Source organism: Pelobates fuscus, chromosome 7 (assembly GCF_036172605.1).
Source record: "Pelobates fuscus isolate aPelFus1 chromosome 7, aPelFus1.pri, whole genome shotgun sequence".
In the NCBI taxonomy this organism is placed as follows: domain Eukaryota; kingdom Metazoa; phylum Chordata; class Amphibia; order Anura; family Pelobatidae; genus Pelobates; species Pelobates fuscus.
This window is the reverse complement of record NC_086323.1, coordinates 2,439,206-2,458,986: the sequence shown is the minus strand read 5'-3', so window position 1 is coordinate 2,458,986 and position 19,781 is coordinate 2,439,206. Positions and strand designations below refer to the sequence as shown.

At 42.3% G+C, this 19,781-nt stretch overlaps 1 protein-coding gene across 2 annotated transcripts in view; it reads right to left on the bottom strand.

Moving 5' to 3' along the window:
• Positions 1-12,791: 12,791 nt before the first annotated feature.
• Positions 12,792-19,781, bottom strand: part of LOC134568919 (vitellogenin-A2-like) — a 33,972-nt gene continuing 26,982 nt past the window's right edge. The window contains exons 24-35 of one of the 2 annotated variants that reach the window (XM_063427629.1): positions 18,629-18,679; positions 17,494-17,580; positions 17,190-17,402; positions 16,717-16,859; positions 16,436-16,574; positions 16,053-16,188; positions 15,778-15,964; positions 15,524-15,618; positions 15,331-15,428; positions 13,457-13,616; positions 13,195-13,350; positions 12,792-13,013 (exon numbers count right to left, since the gene is read on the bottom strand). In XM_063427629.1, coding sequence (XP_063283699.1) covers positions 12,898-13,013; positions 13,195-13,350; positions 13,457-13,616; positions 15,331-15,428; positions 15,524-15,618; positions 15,778-15,964; positions 16,053-16,188; positions 16,436-16,574; positions 16,717-16,859; positions 17,190-17,402; positions 17,494-17,580; positions 18,629-18,679 — 1,581 coding nt within the window. In that variant the 3' untranslated portion in view covers positions 12,792-12,897. Of the gene's footprint in view, positions 13,014-13,194; positions 13,351-13,456; positions 13,617-15,330; positions 15,429-15,523; positions 15,619-15,777; positions 15,965-16,052; positions 16,189-16,435; positions 16,575-16,716; positions 16,860-17,189; positions 17,403-17,493; positions 17,584-18,628; positions 18,680-19,781 lie in introns of both variants that reach the window. The other variant, XM_063427630.1, reaches the window with a different exon arrangement.

The window sequence follows — 19,781 nt, the reverse complement described above, 5'->3', positions numbered from 1 at the left end:
TCTGTGTCTCTCTCCTTTATTCTTATGCAATGCTCACTGCCTGCTGTAAATATTAGACAAGGAATCAATTTTGGTAGATTTTATTTTGATAGTTAAAAACCTTTTTTCACAGCTGGTATTGCTATTTTGGTTAATGTCCACCTCTGTATGTTGGAGGTGTCTATAAGTTTTTTCCACTACGTATTTGTGGTCCAGAATCTAAGTTCCTCTCAGGGTGTGATTTGCAAAGAAACCTAATGGCCTTAAAGTAATGCTAATGTTCTGATGCCTTTATAAACTCCTGAGTGAAGGTTGAAATGCCTTGACCTTCTGCTAAGTTTTATTTCTAAATGTTATGAAATGTACTTTAAATATAATTTCCTCTTTGCTGAAGGTGGGCCAGATCCCATCTAAGCATTGTGATATAATAATGGATATGACTTGATCTGTAGAATCACTACAAATGTTTGCTGCCTACCTTCCCGTATCACAAAGCACTTTTGGGGGGTGGTAAAACTGCATACTATCAATTTAATGCTCTTATTTAAATTGCTGATTTCTTGATATCAGGACTTCATTCTTATTTGTCCAACATACTTGTGATTGTGAACATGCATTGTCCCCACACTAATTCAGGCGCAAGGCTTCCCGGCTAGTAAGGGGACCTATGTTATCTTGACTTGCAGGTACCAAAAGTCTTACAAAAGAAGCCGATTTTACTTTTATGAAAAACACTGTAAATTTCTGCCAGATTGGACCGGCTTCCTCTATCTTTGGCATCATAAAAATGGGCAAAAATTGCAATAATGCTGTAATCTCAGCAGTCCCCATATGGACATCTCTGGTTTCCGGCCCGCGTGGATCCCATTGTGGCTCCTTTTTAGAAGTGGTGCAGTGGAGCTTATTCTTGTGTGTCTTCATTGCAGATGGGAAGCAATCTGACAATTTCCTATCAGTTTGTTTTACCTGTGTTTGTGTGTGTTTGTGTGTGTATGTATATATGGAATAATTAAGTCTATATGCATTTTAAATACTCAGTGATAGCTTTTTTTTTTTTTAGATTTTTATTTTTACTCATAATAAAAGGACTGTGTATTTTTTTTTGTTTTGTTTCTTTAGCTTTTGTCTTTCTTTTTATTATTTTTATTCTACATTTGTGACTGGGATTATGGGATCTGTAGTCAAATTCATTTGTGAGGTTTTCTAAAGTTGAAATTCATCAAAAAACCATATGTAGCCGTATCCTTGGTGCAAAAGGGAAATGTTGCAGGTTGAAAAGTGAGTCAGAAAGATTAGGTTTATGATGCTAAATTAATACTTTACCTGTAAACAAAATGGTTGCACTGTGTATATTGGGTTAAAGTTAGTTATACTGGGTGGGTTTATATTATTAAAGGCACACTCCAGGCTCCCACACACGTTAGATGCACTGTGTAGGGTAGGTTACAGTTAGTTAAACTGGGTGGGTTTATATTATTAAAGGGACATTCCAGGCTCCCGCACACGTTAGGTGCACTGTGTAGGTTAGGTTACAGTTAGTTATACTGGGTGGGTTTATATTATTAGAGGGACACTCCAGGCTCCCACACACGTTAGATGCACTGTGTAGGGTAGGTTACAGTTATACTGGGTGGGTTTATATTATTAAAGGGACACTTCAGGCTCCCACACGTTAGATGCACTGTGTAGGTTAGGTTACAGTTAGTTATACTGGGTGGGTTTATATTATTAAAGGCACACTCCAGGCTCCCACACACGTTAGGTGCACTGTGTAGGTTAGGTTACAGTTGGTTATACTGGGTGGGTTTATATTATTAAAGGGACACTCCAGGCTCCCACACACGTTAGATGCACTGTGTAGGTTAGGTTACAGTTAGTTATACTGGGTGGGTTTATATTATTAAAGGGACACTCCAGGTTCCCACACACGTTAGGTGCACTGTGTAGGCTAGGTTACAGTTATACTGGGTGGGTTTATATTATTAAAGGGACACTCCAGGCTCCCACACGTTAGATGCACTGTGTAGGTTTGGTTACAGTTATACTGGGTAGGTTTATCTTATTAAAGGGACACTCCAGGCTCCCACACACGTTAGATGCACTGTGTAGGTTAGGTTACAGTTGGTTATACTGGGTGGGTTTATGTTATTAAAGGGACACTCCAGGTTCCCACACACGTTGGGTGCACTGTGTAGGCTAGGTTACAGTTATACTGGGTGGGTTTATATTATTAAAGGGACACTCCAGGCTCCCACACACGTTAGATGCACTGTGTAGGCTAGGTTACAGTTAATTATACTGGGTGGGTTTATATTATTAAAGGGACACTCCAGGCTCCCACACGTTAGATGTACTGTGTAGGTAAGGTTACAGTTAGTTATACTGGGTGGGTTTATATTATTAAAGGGACACTCCAGGCTCCCACACGTTAGATGTACTGTGTAGGTAAGGTTACAGTTAGTTATACTGGGTGGGTTTATATTATTAAAGGGACACTCCAGGCTCCCACACGTTAGGTGCACTGTGTAGGTTAGGTTACAGTTAGTTATACTGGGTGGGTTTATATTATTAAAGGGACACTCCAGGCTCCCACACGTTAGGTGCACTGTGTAGGTTAGGTTACAGTTATACTGGGTGGGTTTATATTATTAAAGGGACACTCCAGGCTCCCACACACGTTAGATGCACTGTGTAGGTTAGGTTACAGTTAGTTATACTGGGTGGGTTTATATTATTAAAGGGACACTCCAGGCTCCCACACGTTAGATGTACTGTGTAGGTAAGGTTACAGTTAGTTATACTGGGTGGGTTTATATTATTAAAGGGACACTCCAGGCTCCCACACGTTAGGTGCACTGTGTAGGTTAGGTTACAGTTAGTTATACTGGGTGGGTTTATATTATTAAAGGGACACTCCAGGCTCCCACACGTTAGGTGCACTGTGTAGGTTAGGTTACAGTTATACTGGGTGGGTTTATATTATTAAAGGGACACTCCAGGCTCCCACACGTTAGATGCACTGTGTAGGTTAGGTTACAGTTAGTTATACTGGGTGGGTTTATATTATTAAAGGGACTCTCCAGGCTCCCACACACGTTAGATGCACTGTGTAGGTTAGGTTACAGTTAGTTATACTGGGTGGGTTTATATTATTAAAGGGAAACTCCAGGCTCCCACACACGTTAGATGCACTGTGTAGGTTAGGTTACAGTTAGTTATACTGGGTGGGTTTATATTATTAAAGGGTTACTCCAGGCTCCCACACACATTAGATGCACTGTGTAGGTTAGGTTACAGTTAGTTATACTGGGTGGGTTTATATTATTAAAGGGATACTCCAGGTTCCCACACACGTTAGATGCACTGTGTAGGTTAGGTTACAGTTAGTTATACTGGGTGGGTTTATATTATTAAAGGGATACTCCAGGTTCCCACACACGTTAGATGCACTGTGTAGGTTAGGTTACAGTTAGTTATACTGGGTGGGTTTATATTATTAAAGGGACACTCCAGGCTCCCACACACGTTAGATGCACTGTGTAGGTTAGGTTACAGTTAGTTATACTGGGTGGGTTTATATTATTAAAGGGACACTCCAGGCTCCCACACACGTTAGATGCACTGTGTAGGTTAGGTTACAGTTAGTTATACTGGGTGGGTTTATATTATTAAAGGGATACTCCAGGCTCCCACACACGTTAGATGCACTGTGTAGGTTAGGTTACAGTTAGTTATACTGGGTGGGTTTATATTATTAAAGGGACACTCCAGGCTCCCACACACGTTAGATGCAATGTGTAGGTTAGGTTACAGTTATACTGGGTGGGTTTATATTATTAAAGGGACACTCCATGCTCCCACACACGTGAGGTGCACTGTGTAGGTTAGGTTACAGTTAGTTATACTGGGTGGGTTTATATTATTAAAGGGACACTCCAGGTTCCCACACACGTTAGATGCACTGTGTAGGTTAGGTTACAGTTAGTTATACTGGGTGGGTTTATATTATTAAAGGGATACTCCAGGTTCCCACACACGTTAGATGCACTGTGTAGGTTAGGTTACAGTTAGTTATACTGGGTGGGTTTATATTATTAAAGGGACACTCCAGGCTCCCACACACGTTAGATGCACTGTGTAGGTTAGGTTACAGTTAGTTATACTGGGTGGGTTTATATTATTAAAGGGACACTCCAGGCTCCCACACACGTTAGATGCACTGTGTAGGTTAGGTTACAGTTATACTGGGTGGGTTTATATTATTAAAGGGACACTCCAGGCTCCCACACGTTAGATGCACTGTGTAGGTTAGGTTACAGTTATACTGGGTGGGTTTATATTATTAGAGGGACACTCCAGGCTCCCACACGTTAGATGCACTGTGTAGGTTAGGTTACAGTTAGTTATACTGGGTGGGTTTATATTATTAAAGGGACACTCCATGCTCCCACACACGTGAGGTGCACTGTGTAGGTCTGTTATAGGAATTCAAGGCTAAGAAGTACATAAGAGAATGGACAGGAAGCAAACATTGATTTATTTTCAAATGTCTCAGTCAGACAATAGTCTTGGAATAGCTGACTGAGCAAGCGTTTACAAGAGAACAAAGAATATATACCACAAATGACGTATTCCGTACGTATACAAAGAAGAAAAAAAATTACACCCACATTACAATTGTTACATCCAATTTTTAAACTAAAACTTTTCTCTTACATATGTTATCTAATAGTGGGTGTTCCGGACATTCCACACATGCGCCCTGGTCCAAGATCGTTGCACAGTAGTTTTTACCATGTGAGTACTGAACTTTTCTTAAAAATCCTGTAGCTTCTGCCACATTCCCTCCTTTGATGCTTCAATACCTGGATACAGGTGGCCGATATGCATCATAACCAGAATACCATATTAATCTAGCAGTGGGTGCTAGGCAAGTGAGGTTACACAGTATCTTCTTGATTAAGCGGTGTATACCTCCATAGGGCAAGGACATGATCTGCTGTTTTCCTTTCTATTGTAGCGTCAATTGTACTACAGAGGGAACGGAGCAGCAATGGAATCAAACATGGGAGTGGCATACAAAACGGGAGTAGAAACCCTTCCACTAGAGTTTTCCAACCCCCAAAGGATTCAAACCATCCTGTGAACCAACCACTAGGGTTCGTCCGTTCCATGTCTGTACTGGAACATGGGCCACTGTCCTTATTTTATCAACAATGTCACTTATGGCCTTCTCTTCATCATCAATCTCAAGGCAACAATTAGACAAGTTTAAACTTTCCATACACCCCCTTCAGTGGTTAACAAATAGTCTAAAGCTAGGTGGTTCTGATAAATAGCAGACTGCATTCTGGTATTCTATTTGGCCAAAAGATTGAGGGCTATTGCAGTTTCATTGGTCACAATCTCAATTACAGCTTGTAACCTGATTATTCGATTCAACATATAGATAGGGGTACGACAACCATAAGTCCCATCATCAGCTCATGTAGCGGAACTATAGTTGTCAATTATACATTCAGAGTGTGACGAAATACACTTCGCCACTGTTTTTTTTGAGGGGCCTGTTTGCCAGGCTCCTAAGCTGGGACTATGGGCCCTGTGATAACCCATGTTCAAAAGTACTGTTTCTGCCCCTTGGACTTTTAACTGGAACAGATTCAAACATGTGGAGGCGGCCATCTTAAATTGTCCAGCGGTGTTTTGTCGTTGAGTGTGTGGAACTGTTTTGGGCATGGGACCATGTGCACAGTGGGGCAATAATAAGACTTACAGGAAATTCCTGAACCGATCTGGATGATTTTTGGATATGTTGTTCACCCAGATTGGGGCTATCAGGGGATATGTTGTATTTTGGGGTACGTTTTGTAAAAATTTATGTTTTTTCTGTTTAGATTGAGTTAGCCCATTGTCTTCGTTAATGATATCACAGGCAGAGGGGAGGGATTGTGTGCTTTAAGTGGGAGTGTCGGACATTGTTGTATTGTTCTAAATGGTTTGTGTACCTGTGTTCCATCAGGTCCAAGGGGTGTGCCTCTGGCCTGAGGAATTGTATATAAGCCAACCTGTACCAATAAAGGCTCAGACTAGTTCTACCCTTCATGAAGTCTTGGCTCATGTTTGGGGGATTTTAGAACTACCTACACTCTGGGGATTGCTGTAATCACTATACTCCCCAGAGTATAATCACTAGCTCTTGTAAGAGCTGTTCCTGTTCCTGCTCTCTGGACTAAGAGAGGTCTACCTACTGGAAGCTGGTACTTTGGTCCACTCTGGTTTTAGGTCCAGAGTGGGTGGAAGACGGCAAGACCCCAACCAAGCTGCGGCGCTTTGTGGGGGTCTGCGGTGGTTATGGTGTCTAGTGAAGTGCTTGGAGCCCTTGGGAAGCACTAGGAGCATCCGTCAACCAAGGTAGCCAGTCGGGGTGCCAGGCGATCCGTTACACAGGGGGCCACTTATTATTTTTCCATTGATCCGTCAATGCCCTTTGCTGCCTTAAGGGCTATTCATACACCAAGGATCCAAGTGACTCGCCCTCCCTTAGGGGAAGGTTTCAAAGTTCCTAGAACACAGGCTCCCGACCAATCTCTGGGAAGTTCAGAGTAGGCCTTAAGGCCACAAAATCCAATACATATTATTGGGTGCTATCTAAGTGGACCCTGCAGACAAATCGGTTCCTACATCTTTTAGATGTGGGTAATTACAAAAGGGACTAGGGGATGGTTCAGATGCATTGGTTGCAGAACACCAGAAAGTGGTTCTATCAAAATAATTATACGTTTGCTGCCCTAGACACACGTGAGAGTACATACAAAAGTCTCAAATTCTGGACCAGATCTGCTTATGCACACATTCCCAATTATGGAGATCTTTAGCAACTATTAACATTTTGGGTCGGGGTACTGTATCTCCCTCTCTCCCTGCTGTATTACCAGCAAGTCTGTCTCACGTGCTTCCGAGGGCCACTGATCACCCATAGTGGTGCCACCACATACATAGCAACTAGTTACATTTAGGGATCGTACTATGTTTTCAGCTAGGTCAAGGAACAAATTATGAGTGTTATGAGAATTTTCAATCTGGAATCCCATTTCTTCTTAAAAAGATTGAAAAACCTGGTGGGTCTCACTATTTAAGACTTCAATTTCAATATTCAAATGTGGTATGGTTCCCGGGCCTGTACTAGAAGCATATATCTGCATACCATGGAAGGTGCCCAATTTGTATAGGAATACCAGGGGATTAAACAGTGTCAGGTTAAAGGGGTTACAGGGGCCGGGACCTCAACTAGATGTGGCCGGCATTGTCTGCAGACTCTCAGATAGGGTATCTGATTTATAGGTGCCTCAACTCACACAGCATCAGTAGGAGCAATGGTTATACCCACCATCTATGCAATCCCTTTTCTTTGGGCACATCTACTTATTGTTTAACGTATGCGTTCTATCCCATGCCATCTCAATACAGATGGGCTCAGGTCATTTATTCAATATTAATATCACCATAAACTCCAGATGAGCAGATGATCCTGAAGAAGCTTCAACCGTGCGTCGACACCTCAGCTCCCAGATGTGAGGGCTGCAGGGAAGGAGTACTTCTGATTCTGTTCGGCTTCACAAAGCCTCCTTTGGGGCTCCTCGGCTTTCCATCGATGGCAGGTGGTCAGGCGTTATTATGGCCATCAAAACACCTACTTGTTTATATTTTGTCCAACAAATATCTTTATTCGCTTAACCCCTTAAGGACAGACGACGGATATATTCCGTCATGATTCCCTTTTATTCCAGAAGTTGTGTCATTAAGGGGTTAAAATGGAGTTTCAAAGGGTTGTCAGGATCAACAAACAGTACTTCCTATGGAGCAGAGGTAGGCTTGATTCTGGAGTGGTGAATCCACTCTCAGCAACTTTCACGGTGTATTACTTGTCATGTGATCTCTCCTCCTTTTTGGTGGATGTGACGGACCACTGGCACTCCGACCGTGTACCTCCGCCAATCGATACTCCTAGTGTTTTCCAAGCACTCCACCAGACACCATTAGCACTGCAGACCCCACTTCCAGCGATGCAGCTGCACCGGGGTCTCGCCGTCCTCCACCCACCCTAGACCCAAGGCCAGGATCCAGCTTCCAGTGGGTAAACCTCTCCTATTCGAGAGAGTGTAACAGGAATTTTATATTATTATAGGGATATCCCAGGCTCCCACACATGTTGGATGCACTGTATGGGTTAGGTTATAGTTATACTATGTGGGTTTATATTATTAAAGGGAAATTCAGCAGTTATCTGCTAACATTTCATTAAATTACCTACACTAAGCCTGACGATGCCCACCCATCCTTTATTTTATTTATCTACAACAACATGGCACCAAGCTTTCAGCGATGGCTCCATCATTTACTGCCATACACCCCATCCATATTCTTTCATTATTGTACTCTCATATGGTGTACAGTAAAAATATATCGCCCGGCTATTGGATATTACATATTGATATGATGCACAATGGGGTAAAATTTCCTTTCAACTGACAGTTTGTAGGAATGCTGTAAAACAAATTACTTTTTTTTTTTTTCTATGTACTAAAAGCCAGGCAGCGTGCACTAGAACATCTTTTAGAAGTGACCGTTCTTCCGTTCTCTCACCAGTGCAGTGTTTACTGTAATGGTTAATGCAGAGGAGGTAAGCAGAAACACACTAACCTGTACTGCACCGCTGCTTGTGGGCGACGTTGGGCACCCAGACCACCTCATCTCATTGAACTGTTCTAGGTTGGGTGTCCCTGCGCCCATTTGTCCTGCAACGTGAAACATGTATTAGAGTAACTGCATTGTTTACGTTGCAGTTCTAAGACTGCCTCTAGTGGCTGTCTGGTTAAAACAATGCTGAACGTCCTGACGCTCTGCATGAGTAAGTCCAACGTCTTTAAAATCTCCATAGGAAAGCATTGATGGGCACTTGCTGCTCTTACACTTTAGGTTCCCAAATCGAATGACGTCAGAGGAGGCTGAGTGCTGGAATGAGGTTATCTAACCCTTTACAATGATGGTAGGGGGCTGCGGCGGCCGAGGAACATCTTTATCTTTGTATTCCTAACCCTAAAGTGTTATTTTCTACAAAGAAAAACTGTGTGCGCTCAGCATTTTCAATGCACATATGTGAGCATTTGTTACTGCAGGGTTTTCGTATGTCTTGTTTGTTTCACTTGTAAAACACAGATATGGAAATCTAATATTAAAAATGATTTACAGCAAGGAATACATAGCTAGTATGAGAACATCACATGCCACAGGAATTCTGATTACAGTTTGATTTGCAGGCAAATATAAACATTTACATTTTGTTAATTTACACAATTTTATTTATTTTTCATTTATTCGTGTCGCTTGTATAAACATTTGGGAAATTAAAATCTTTTAGACAGTATACAGTGTCCTTTATCTTGCAGTATTTTACACAGAGTTTGAAATGTTAGTATAGGGGCAAAATTAAAATTTTCTCACATAGGGTCGATGTGACAAAAAATAGATAAATATAAAGGATCAAATTACTTATAGTTCTTTGTAAAAGCCCTGAGAGCATTACTAACCGTACAGCTTACTGAAAATGGCAACAGAATGTAAAAAAATGCCCACATACTGTAGAGACAGTTAAATATATTTCTAAAATAAAGGTAATAAAAACTGCTATAGCAATCTTTGTCAATCTCTGGAATGTTAATTTAATGCTGACAGTAAAATAGTTGAGTACTTTCACTTCTTCCTCCTCCCTGACTGTAGGACTGGTATGACCCATCAAAGTTTCCTGTACAGTTCGGAAGCAGGGGGTGAGCTGACATTTTCCGTGACTAGTCAATACCTCTGAAGCATCCTATTTAGGACATACAATCCCTATTTTACGTTCATAGGCGTGCGCACGCCTGTGAGTCCTGCAGGAACGCGTGGGAACAATGTTCCCACGCGTTCCTGCAGGCACTCTGCCACCCCCAAATGCCCTCCGAGTTCCCCCTGTCATGGGGGGAGGGCAAGAGGTAATGGACCCCCCCCCCCTGCCGGTCTCCATCTCAGCCGCGGCGAGAGAGCTGTGTGCTGTCTGCTTCCTCTCGCCGCGCGCCGTTTGCTGATGCCGGAGCCGGAATATGACGTCATATTCCGGCTCCCAGCTACAGCAGACAGCACACAGCTCCCTCGACACGGCTGAGATGGAGACCGGCACTCGACCCACTGGACCCCAGGGACAAGTCCACGCCAGCACTCCAGGTAGGGAGGCTGGGTGGACAATTTTTAATTAAAAAAATAATAATTTGTGAGTGTGTGTGTGTGTGTGTCTAAGTATGTGTGTGTGTGTGTCTAAGTATGTGTGTGTGTGTGTGTGTCTAAGTGTGTGTGTGTGTGTGTCTAAGTATGTCTGTGTGTGTGTGTCTAAGTATGTCTCTGTGTGTATCTAAGTATGTCTGTGTGTGTATCTAAGTATGTCTGTGTGTGTGTGTCTAAGTATGTCTGTGTGTGTGTCTGAGTATGTGAGTGTGTGTGTCTGTGAATGTATGTGTGGGTGGGTGTCAGTGTATGTGTGTGTCTGTCAGTGTATGTGTGTGTGTACGCGTATATATATGTGTGTGTCTGTCAGTGTATGTGTGCACGTATATATACACAAGTGTATATTTTTTTTGGGGGGTGGGAATCTTGGGAGAGTTCTTACACTTTATTCCCCAGGACTTGACCCCTGCCGGCAGGAGAGATCTCTGGATCTCCCCTGTAGGCTCATGCAGAGCCGGCACTATTTGAGTGCCGGCTCTGCTCTAAGCCTCCATGGGCCGGCGGGGAGATCAAAGATCTACCTCACCGGCCCACAGCAGCATAGAGGGAGGCAGGAGAGGACCCGGGGAGCTCTAGACAGAAGCTTCGCCAGTTTCCTCTCGTGAGATCTGAGCATTGCCGGGGCAACGCTCAGATCTCGCGAGAGTGAACTCTAGCCCCGCAGGCTAGAGTATACTCTACACTGGACCACCAGGGATGGCACATGGCAGCAAGGATCTCCCCTCCCTATCATAAGGTAAGAAGGGAGGGGGGATATTTACTACAGCACACACACAGCGCACATACAGCACCCTCACACACACAGCACACATACAGCACCGTCACACACACAACACTCTCACACACAGTACACTAACAGCACCCTCACACACAGCACCCTCACACAAACAGCACACTCACAAATACATGACACAAACAGCACCCTCACACACACAGCACCCACACACACACACATATCACACATCAGACAAACAGCACCCTCACACAGCACACTAACAGGACCCTAACACACCCTCACACACAGCACACTACCAGCACCCTCACACACAAACCGCACCCTCACACACAACACACTAACAAAACCCTCACCCACATAGCACACTACCAGCACCCTCACACAGCGCACTAACAGCACACACACACATACACACAAACAGCTGTGTGTGTGTGTGTGTGTGTGTGTGTATGTATATGTATGTGTGTGTATATATATATATATATATATATATCTCTCTCTCTCAAACAAACAAACAAAAAAATATATATATACATGCGGTGTGTGTTTGTGCTTTAGGGTGCACACCCTAATGCAATAGGCTGCGCACGCCTATGTTTACGTTCAAGTCCTTATGCCCCTCTTTTCTAGGAGCTCCATATTGATGGTGTGTCTGAGTATATAACAGAGCTCTACAGCAATAATACTCCCAGTAATGTCCCTTTAACCCCTTAAGGACACATGACATGTGTGACATGTCATGATTCCCTTTTATTCCCGAAGTTTGGTCCTTAAGGGCTTAAACTACAATAAATGCATTTAGAAATCAGTCCATGTAAATAGGATACATTGTTTTTGTTCTAAATAACATTTTACTTGTATAAATTATTAGTTAGTGACCTAAAATTTCTCAGAACAGCCCTGCCCCTGGCCACACCCCCCACTCATTCTCAGAACAGCCCCTCTCCCCCTCTGTTCACACCTACTCACACACAGAACAACCCCACCCCTGACCACACCCCTACTCATTCTCAGACCAGCCCTGCCCATGGCCACACCCCCACTCATTCTCAGAACAACCCCACCCCTGGCCACACCCCCACTCATTCTCAGATCATCCCTGCCCATGGCCACACCCCCACTCATTCTCAGATCAGCCCTGCCCATGGCCACACCCCCACTCATTCTCAGATCAGCCCTGCCCATGGCCACACCCCCACTCATTCTCAGATCAGCCCTGCCCATGGCCACACCCCCACTCATTCTCAGATCAGCCCTGCCCATGGCCACACCCCCACTCATTCTCAGATCAGCCCTGCCCATGGCCACCCCCCCACTCAACCTCAGATCAGCCCTGCCCATGGCCACACCCCCACTCATTCTCAGAACAGCCCTGCCCATGGCCACACCCCCACTCATTCTCAGATCATCCCTGCCCATGGCCACACCCCCACTCATTCTCAGATCTTCCCTGCTCATGGCCACACCACCACTCACACTCCTAAAATTAAAGTGTCCCTCTCTCCATGTAAAATATTGGGATGGGAGGTATGCTATTGGCTTCTGGCAGAGAATTCTGTTTTTCAATTTAGGTATCAAAGGGCTAAATACTTTGATGCTATTTTATATATTTCTTCTTCCCAAGCATCCGCTGGATAAAGCATGTATGACCCACAAATTGAATTATACCTTTTTAACGACCTCCTATGAGCATCAGCCAAGAAATCAGAAACTCTGCTACTTTTTATTTTTTTTTTGGATGCAAATGTTTATTGTGAATATGTTACAAATCATGTTTCTTTTTCCTGAAATAAGATTATCTGTCTGCTGGGTTCCCAGATTATGTGTTAAAATCCCCATTTTCCCAGAGAATATTTAGATAGATCCATTCATGCTGCACAAGGGGACTGTTCACATGAGCAGGCAGTGTGTGCTTCTACGAGGTGTGTGAAGTCCTCGGCCTTCTCCAGTTTCATTGGTCCCTCGGCCAGGTCCAGCGTGGCGTCTGCAGAGGAAGAGTGAGAACAGTGAGAAAGTCGTGGTCAATAAAAGATGGTCCGTGGAATAATACCTGCTATCTGTGTCACCCCTGAACGAATACAATGGGCCAACATTTTGCAACCGTAGGACTGTAGGCCCGCAATAAGGATTTACTATGAACCAAGCACTGAGCTCGAGGTACTCACCTGCTGGCAAGCAATGGAAGCCTGAAGATACTTCAGTTGTTTTAATCGGCATGCAGCCTTTGGCACACAGAAGAATGGGCTGAACTGAATAACATTTTGGCTTCTCTTCCTCACTCTCAAGATCCATTTTCACAATTGAACGTTGCAAATGGCAACCTGTAATAACGAATGTATCACTGCATTGCACAGTGCCATAGAATACGCTAACACACACACAGTCTCTCTCTCTCGGCAATATAAAAGAAATCTATGTAATGGATACCTTCGGAGCACGACTCTGCCGGTAGAATCCAGGAATGAATTAAGCTCATCTGATCTTTTGCAATCGATCCATCTGGCATCTTGAATTGCTGTTCTGTCTCATCGTCATTCTGGCCACAAATACCACACATCTTGGCCTTCATCCACAGGGTCGGCCTCACCTGTAATCATAATGATAGCATGTATAGTTGCTGTCTTCATTGACCGCCAAGTCGTATTGTCTCATATGAGACTCTCTCAAACCTGGGCTGCAAGTTGTAAACTGTTTCCAGAAAGCAAGATTGTGTGGTTATGATAATCTTATCACATTATCTAGGCTGGATGGGGACATTTAGCTTTTGCTATTTTCCAAGTACATCCTAATCTTAGTATTTTCAATGTGTAACATATTAGAAGACAGAGATATCAAAAAATGACATATCATATTCAACAACAAAAAAATGTTCAAAGGAAGCTCTGATTTCAAAATGTATAATATATATATTTATTTTTATTTATATTTTATTTTTTTTATTTGAAGTGTTCCATGACTTTAACCCCTTAAGGACACATGACATGTGTGACATGTCATGATTCCCTTTTATTCCTGAAGTTTGGTCCTTGGGTTAAAAATATCCGTAAAACGTAGTAGTAACCAATGGCCGAGACACTCTCCTGGCTGCCACTCTACCGTGAAGTCATATCCTATTACATGCTTGTCATAGAGATACGGTTTGTGTGTGCCGACACACGGCCATAGAATAGATTGACATATTTAATGTGTTTTAAGGTGAGAATTTAAATTTAAGGCCAGAGTAGCTGACTTAGAGAAAGTTTCCAGTTTGGCTATTGTGACTTTAAATTGGAAACTCACTTTGAATTCACCTTTAATTCTCACTATTATGAATAAACCTGTTCGTCTAAAACCCAGGTGGCCACAAGATCTACGATAATTACTCTAGTTAAAGGGACACAATAGACACCAGAACAACTACAGCTTATTGTACGGCATACAGCTTATTGTACGGTATACAGCGTAATGTACTGTATACAGCTTAATGCACGGTATACAGTTTAGTGTACGGTATACAGTGTAATGTACAGTATACAGCTTATTGTATAGTGTACAGCATAATGTACAGTATACAACTTATTGTATAGTATACAGCTTATTGTATTTTTTGGTGAGCATAATCATTCCCTTTAGGCTTTTTGCTGTAAATACTGTTAGTTTCAGAGATGCATTTTCATTACAGCCTAGGGATACCTCCACTGGCCACTCCTTAGATGGCTGCTAGAGGTGCTTCCTGGGGCAGTGCTGCACAGTGTGACTGACATTCAGTGTCTCTGCCCTCTGCATGCAGACACTGCACATTCCTCATAGAGATGCATTGATTTGATTTATCTCTATGAGAAGATGCTGATTGACCAGGGTTGTGTTTGGGTTGTGCTGGCTCTGCCCTTGATCTGCCTCCTTTACAGTCTCAGTCAATCCATTGTAATTGGCTGAGATCAACACTTCTATTGATGACAGCCAAGGAGGCGGATCAGGGGCAGAACCAGCAGCAGCAGACCAGAATAAAGGTAAGATTTTACTATATTGGGGGCTAGATGTTATTTTTAACACTAGAGGGTCAGGAATACATGTTTGTGTTCCAGACCCTATAGTGTTCCTTTAACAACAGCAAGGCTGCAGCATCTGTGCCTCCCAATTATTTATTTACAGAGGTTTAAAAAAGGTCTAATTAAACCGTGGGAATCTGCTTGCATTTTCTAGTCTCAGTGATCAAACTGTGGAAATGCTGTCTTTGTTTTAAGATGTAACTATACCTGCAGAATCTTCAGTAAAGCCTGCTTCGGGCGTCATAAATATTTTCTAATTATTAAAAGGAATACCTTGAATGTTACTCCATCAAAAGCAATTTCTTCAACACCGTAATCCGGCGCTAACAGAGATATTCCATTTTCCTTTTTGTGAATCTCGACAGTTGGTTCTACGAAAGAAAATATGGTTACTTTTATTCAGCAGTGTACAGACATTTTAAGTAAAGTCATTTGTGTTTGAATGAATGTTAAATTAAATTCTTACCTCCATGTGATTTATACGGGAGATGCTCCTCTAATAAATCGAATCCATTAATTGTCATTTTCATTGAACCAGACAAATTGAGCATGTCGATTTCGCTGAGCGTGAGGAAACAGAATATTAGCCAAAATCTTTCACAGTCAATATATGTCTGAAACATTGTATCTCGCTCATCATTCCAAAGCAGTTATTATGAAATAGTTATATAAATACATAAAACTAATAAAATAGCAATAATCAAGCAATAAATTACTTACTAAGTGCCGATTTTGACATTAATAACCTTTTGGTCTGGGGAGCCTTGGACTTTTTTCATCAAGACCATAAATTTGAATTCATCGCTACAGTCTTGGGCCAGGACATGTAAGCAGTTGTCAGGCAAAGCAAGTGCTAAATTGACCCCGTTGAAAGTGGTAATTTTATTATGGGATACTTTGCATTCACCTGTATTATAGAAACAGGTATTAGTTGTGTGAAATTGCTATTTTACAATAAGGCATGGCTTTAAATTCCATTAAAAATTTAATTCCACCTTGTAGGCCTTCAATGAACCTCTGGGGGATTTCGGAGATCATGCCCAATGTAGGAGCAAGCATGGTGGCTTCCTTGAAAGGAAAACGAGCTGGGATGGGCAGAGGTAGCTTCAAGGCTCTTGAATACAGTGTTGCCTGCAGTGGGAAAAGGGAGTTAATCAATCAGTCATAATGTGTGAAAAGAATATAAGCAAGAAACTAATTAATTTTGATGATTTCTTTTACTATTTATATATAGAAAACTGATTCCATAGCGCTGTCCAATAGGCAGATTAACAAACCAGTAGTTGTAACAAGACCAGTAGGTGGTGAGGGCCTTGCTCTAACAAGCTTACATTTTATGGATTTCACGATCTCCTTATACATACAAGAATATTGTTACCTTGGGCACTTGGAGTACGATATCAAAAGTTCGTGGAGAGCTTAGGGCGACAATGACTTTGGCCTGATGAGGTGGGTTTTTCCGGTTGTCCTGGGAGAATCCCAATATGTATGCAACACCGGGAAGATATTCAGACAGACTGTAAAAGAGTGACAGAGCCTGTATGTGACCATTCAGTACAAATACATTTCCTCTATGATCTAGGCACTAAGTAAATGGTAATTATGACCTATATCTAGAAAAGAAAGACATTTTTATGCCTCGAATCTTCTCATACTTACTATTTGCTGACTGACTTCATTTTGGGAGGGATTTTAGGCCAGTTCACAGTTACTTTCAGTGCTGGCTGGTGACCAAAGTGGCCAGTTTGGGCTTCGGTAATGATCTTGTAATCTTGGCAGTTTTGACCCCACTTTAGAGTTGCCTAAAATAACCCAAATATCAAAATGTTAACTTGTATGCAATACACTGTAACAGTACCTGTGTCATTCTGTTTAGCTATGCCTACTCTATGTGCTTCGCCCATTAATCAGATGCTGCCATACTGCAACATGAGCATCAGAATTCTGGTATAGGGATTACATTGTCTCCTGGCCCCTCTTGATTCGAACTGAACTTGGCTTTCTGACCACTTTTGATACGCATCTATCCTACTATTCTGCTATACAGGATAGCCATGGATTCAAGGTTTGCCTTCACAACCAGACAATTGCAATAAATTAATTTCACAAGTGATAGATATGTATAAATATACCCGTGCTTCGTGTGGATTCAGGACAGCAGCATTCAAACATGCTCTCCATTTGCTGGTTTTTGAGACGTCCACCATGTAGATCTGGACCCGAGGTTTATTCACTTGGTAATCTCCATAGACAATCACTTGGAATCCTTGGGATTTCTTGTCATTGCGAACGGCCTTGGCAGTGACAACCAGCAACGGATTACTGTTGTCACCAATAAATTTAGCCTAAATAAATTAAATCAAAGCAAGCAATCAGTATGCTTTTAATAATAATATTAGTGGGCTACAAAAAAAACACAAGGAACCTTATCCTCACCGAGCGTCTAGAAGTAGAACGACGACTAGAAGAGGAAGAGGAAGAGGAAGAGGAAGAAGATACTGCGCGTGGTCTGCTGGCAGTCTGCTGCTAAAACCAGTAATACATGTAACAAAATGAATAATGCGATGAATATAGTGTATCATATCTCATACTGGGGTCACCATTACAGGATTGTGGGTTGTATCTTTACATTCTGATCATTTAGTCGAGTTACTTTAATATCTCCGGCTGCATCAATAAATTATTAACCTTCCATGTAAAAAAAGTATCAACGCTGGATGTTTTTTAACTACAGTTTACTATAATTTAAGTATCTTTTTTTTTGTCAATCTTTCTTTTTATTGTTTTTTTAAAGATGCAAATACAGAGAAGCAGTAACAATTTGGTTTGTGACATTGATGTCCGCATATATACATACATAATTATAACTCATACCTATGTGATTGCGTAGAAATGTCCAGGTTTATCAACTTTTGGGAACGATTATTGGTTTAAAGTTATAGTCAGTCTAATTCCAAATCAACTTTTGTGAAATAAACAGCAGTTACATTCAGATATTGTGGTTGTGTAACATTGGGTTTAACTTTCTATTTGTTTTTTTCAACATTAAACATTGTGGCGTCTTTTGCACGTGGAGATAGCATGTTTAAGTATCTTTTTTGTATTTTTTTTTTTTTTTTTACAGAAATAATTATGTCCAATTATTATGGAAAATATGTCAAATGATTCAGCCCCCATAAGGCTATGTCTTCCCATGAATAGCGTTGAGAGCTAGTAACAGACTAAAATGGATCGCTATGGTTTCAAGCCTTTTTCATTTTTTATGTGAGATTATGTGAAAAGGTTTAGTTTGAACCAAGTACTTCCTATAGATAATTTATACGACAATGTATATTGACATCTGCAGTACTGCTTTGCTTGTTTTGTTGCTAAGTAATTACAAACGTTATTAAAACAGACCAAAACGTGGCCTTGACTGTTTGTATATCCATAATAATGGATTTATTGGGCTGACCACTGGAAGAGCGGGAGCAGCAACTTTTCAGAAAGCAGCAACATATGTAACCAGATTAATTCATTTTCTGCCCGTTTTATGGGTCTTGTCCTAAAAGGAGCAAAATTGTTAACTTACCCAGACTCTATTTCCTCGGCGGAATTTAAGGTCATAAAATTCTCTATAGTGCTGCAACAAGAAGAGGCAATACAGGAAAATATGTTAACTACAACCACTTCATTTTATAATTACCTACATGTACGAGCACAGAATGCATCATTCACAGTGTGCGAGCACGGAATGCATCATTCACAGTGTGCGAGCACGGAATGCATCATTCACAGTGTGCGAGCACGGAATGCATCATTCACAGTGTGCGAACACGTAATGCATCATTCACAGTGTGCGGGCACGGAATGCATCATTCACAGTGTGTGAGCACGGAATGCATCATTCACAGTGTGCGGGCACGGAATCCATCATTCACAGTGTGCGAGCACGGAATCCATCATTCACAGTGTGCGAGCACGGAATCCATCATTCACAGTGTGCGGGCACGGAATGCATCATTCACAGTGTGCGAGCACGGAATGCATCATTCACAGTGTGCGAGCACGGAATGCATCATTCACAGTGTGCGAGCACGGAATGCATCATTCACAGTGTGCGAGCACGGAATGCATCATTCACAGTGTGCGAGCACGGAATGCATCATTCACAGTGTGCGAGCACGGAATGCATCATTCACAGTGTGCGAGCACGGAATGCATCATTCACAGTGTGCGAGCACGGAATGCATCATTCACAGTGTGCGAGCACGGAATGCATCATTCACAGTGTGCGAGCAAGGAATGCATCATTCACAGTGTGCGAGCACGGAATGCATCATTCACAGTGTGCGAGCACGGAATGCATCATTCACAGTGTGCGAGCACGGAATGCATCATTCACAGTGTGCGAGCACGGAATGCATCATTCACAGTGTGCGAGCACGGAATGCATCATTCACAGTGTGCGAGCACGGAATGCATCATTCACAGTGTGCGAGCACGGAATGCATCATTCACAGTGTGCGAGCATTGAATGCATCATTCACACTGTATGAGCACGGAATGCATCACTCACACTGTATGAGCACGGAATGCATCACTCACACTGTATGAGCACGGAATGCATCACTCACACTGCGAGCACGGAATGCATCATTCACAGTGTGCAAGCACGGAATGCATCATTCACAGTGTGCGAGCACGGAATGCACCACACACTGTATGAGCACGGAATGCATCAC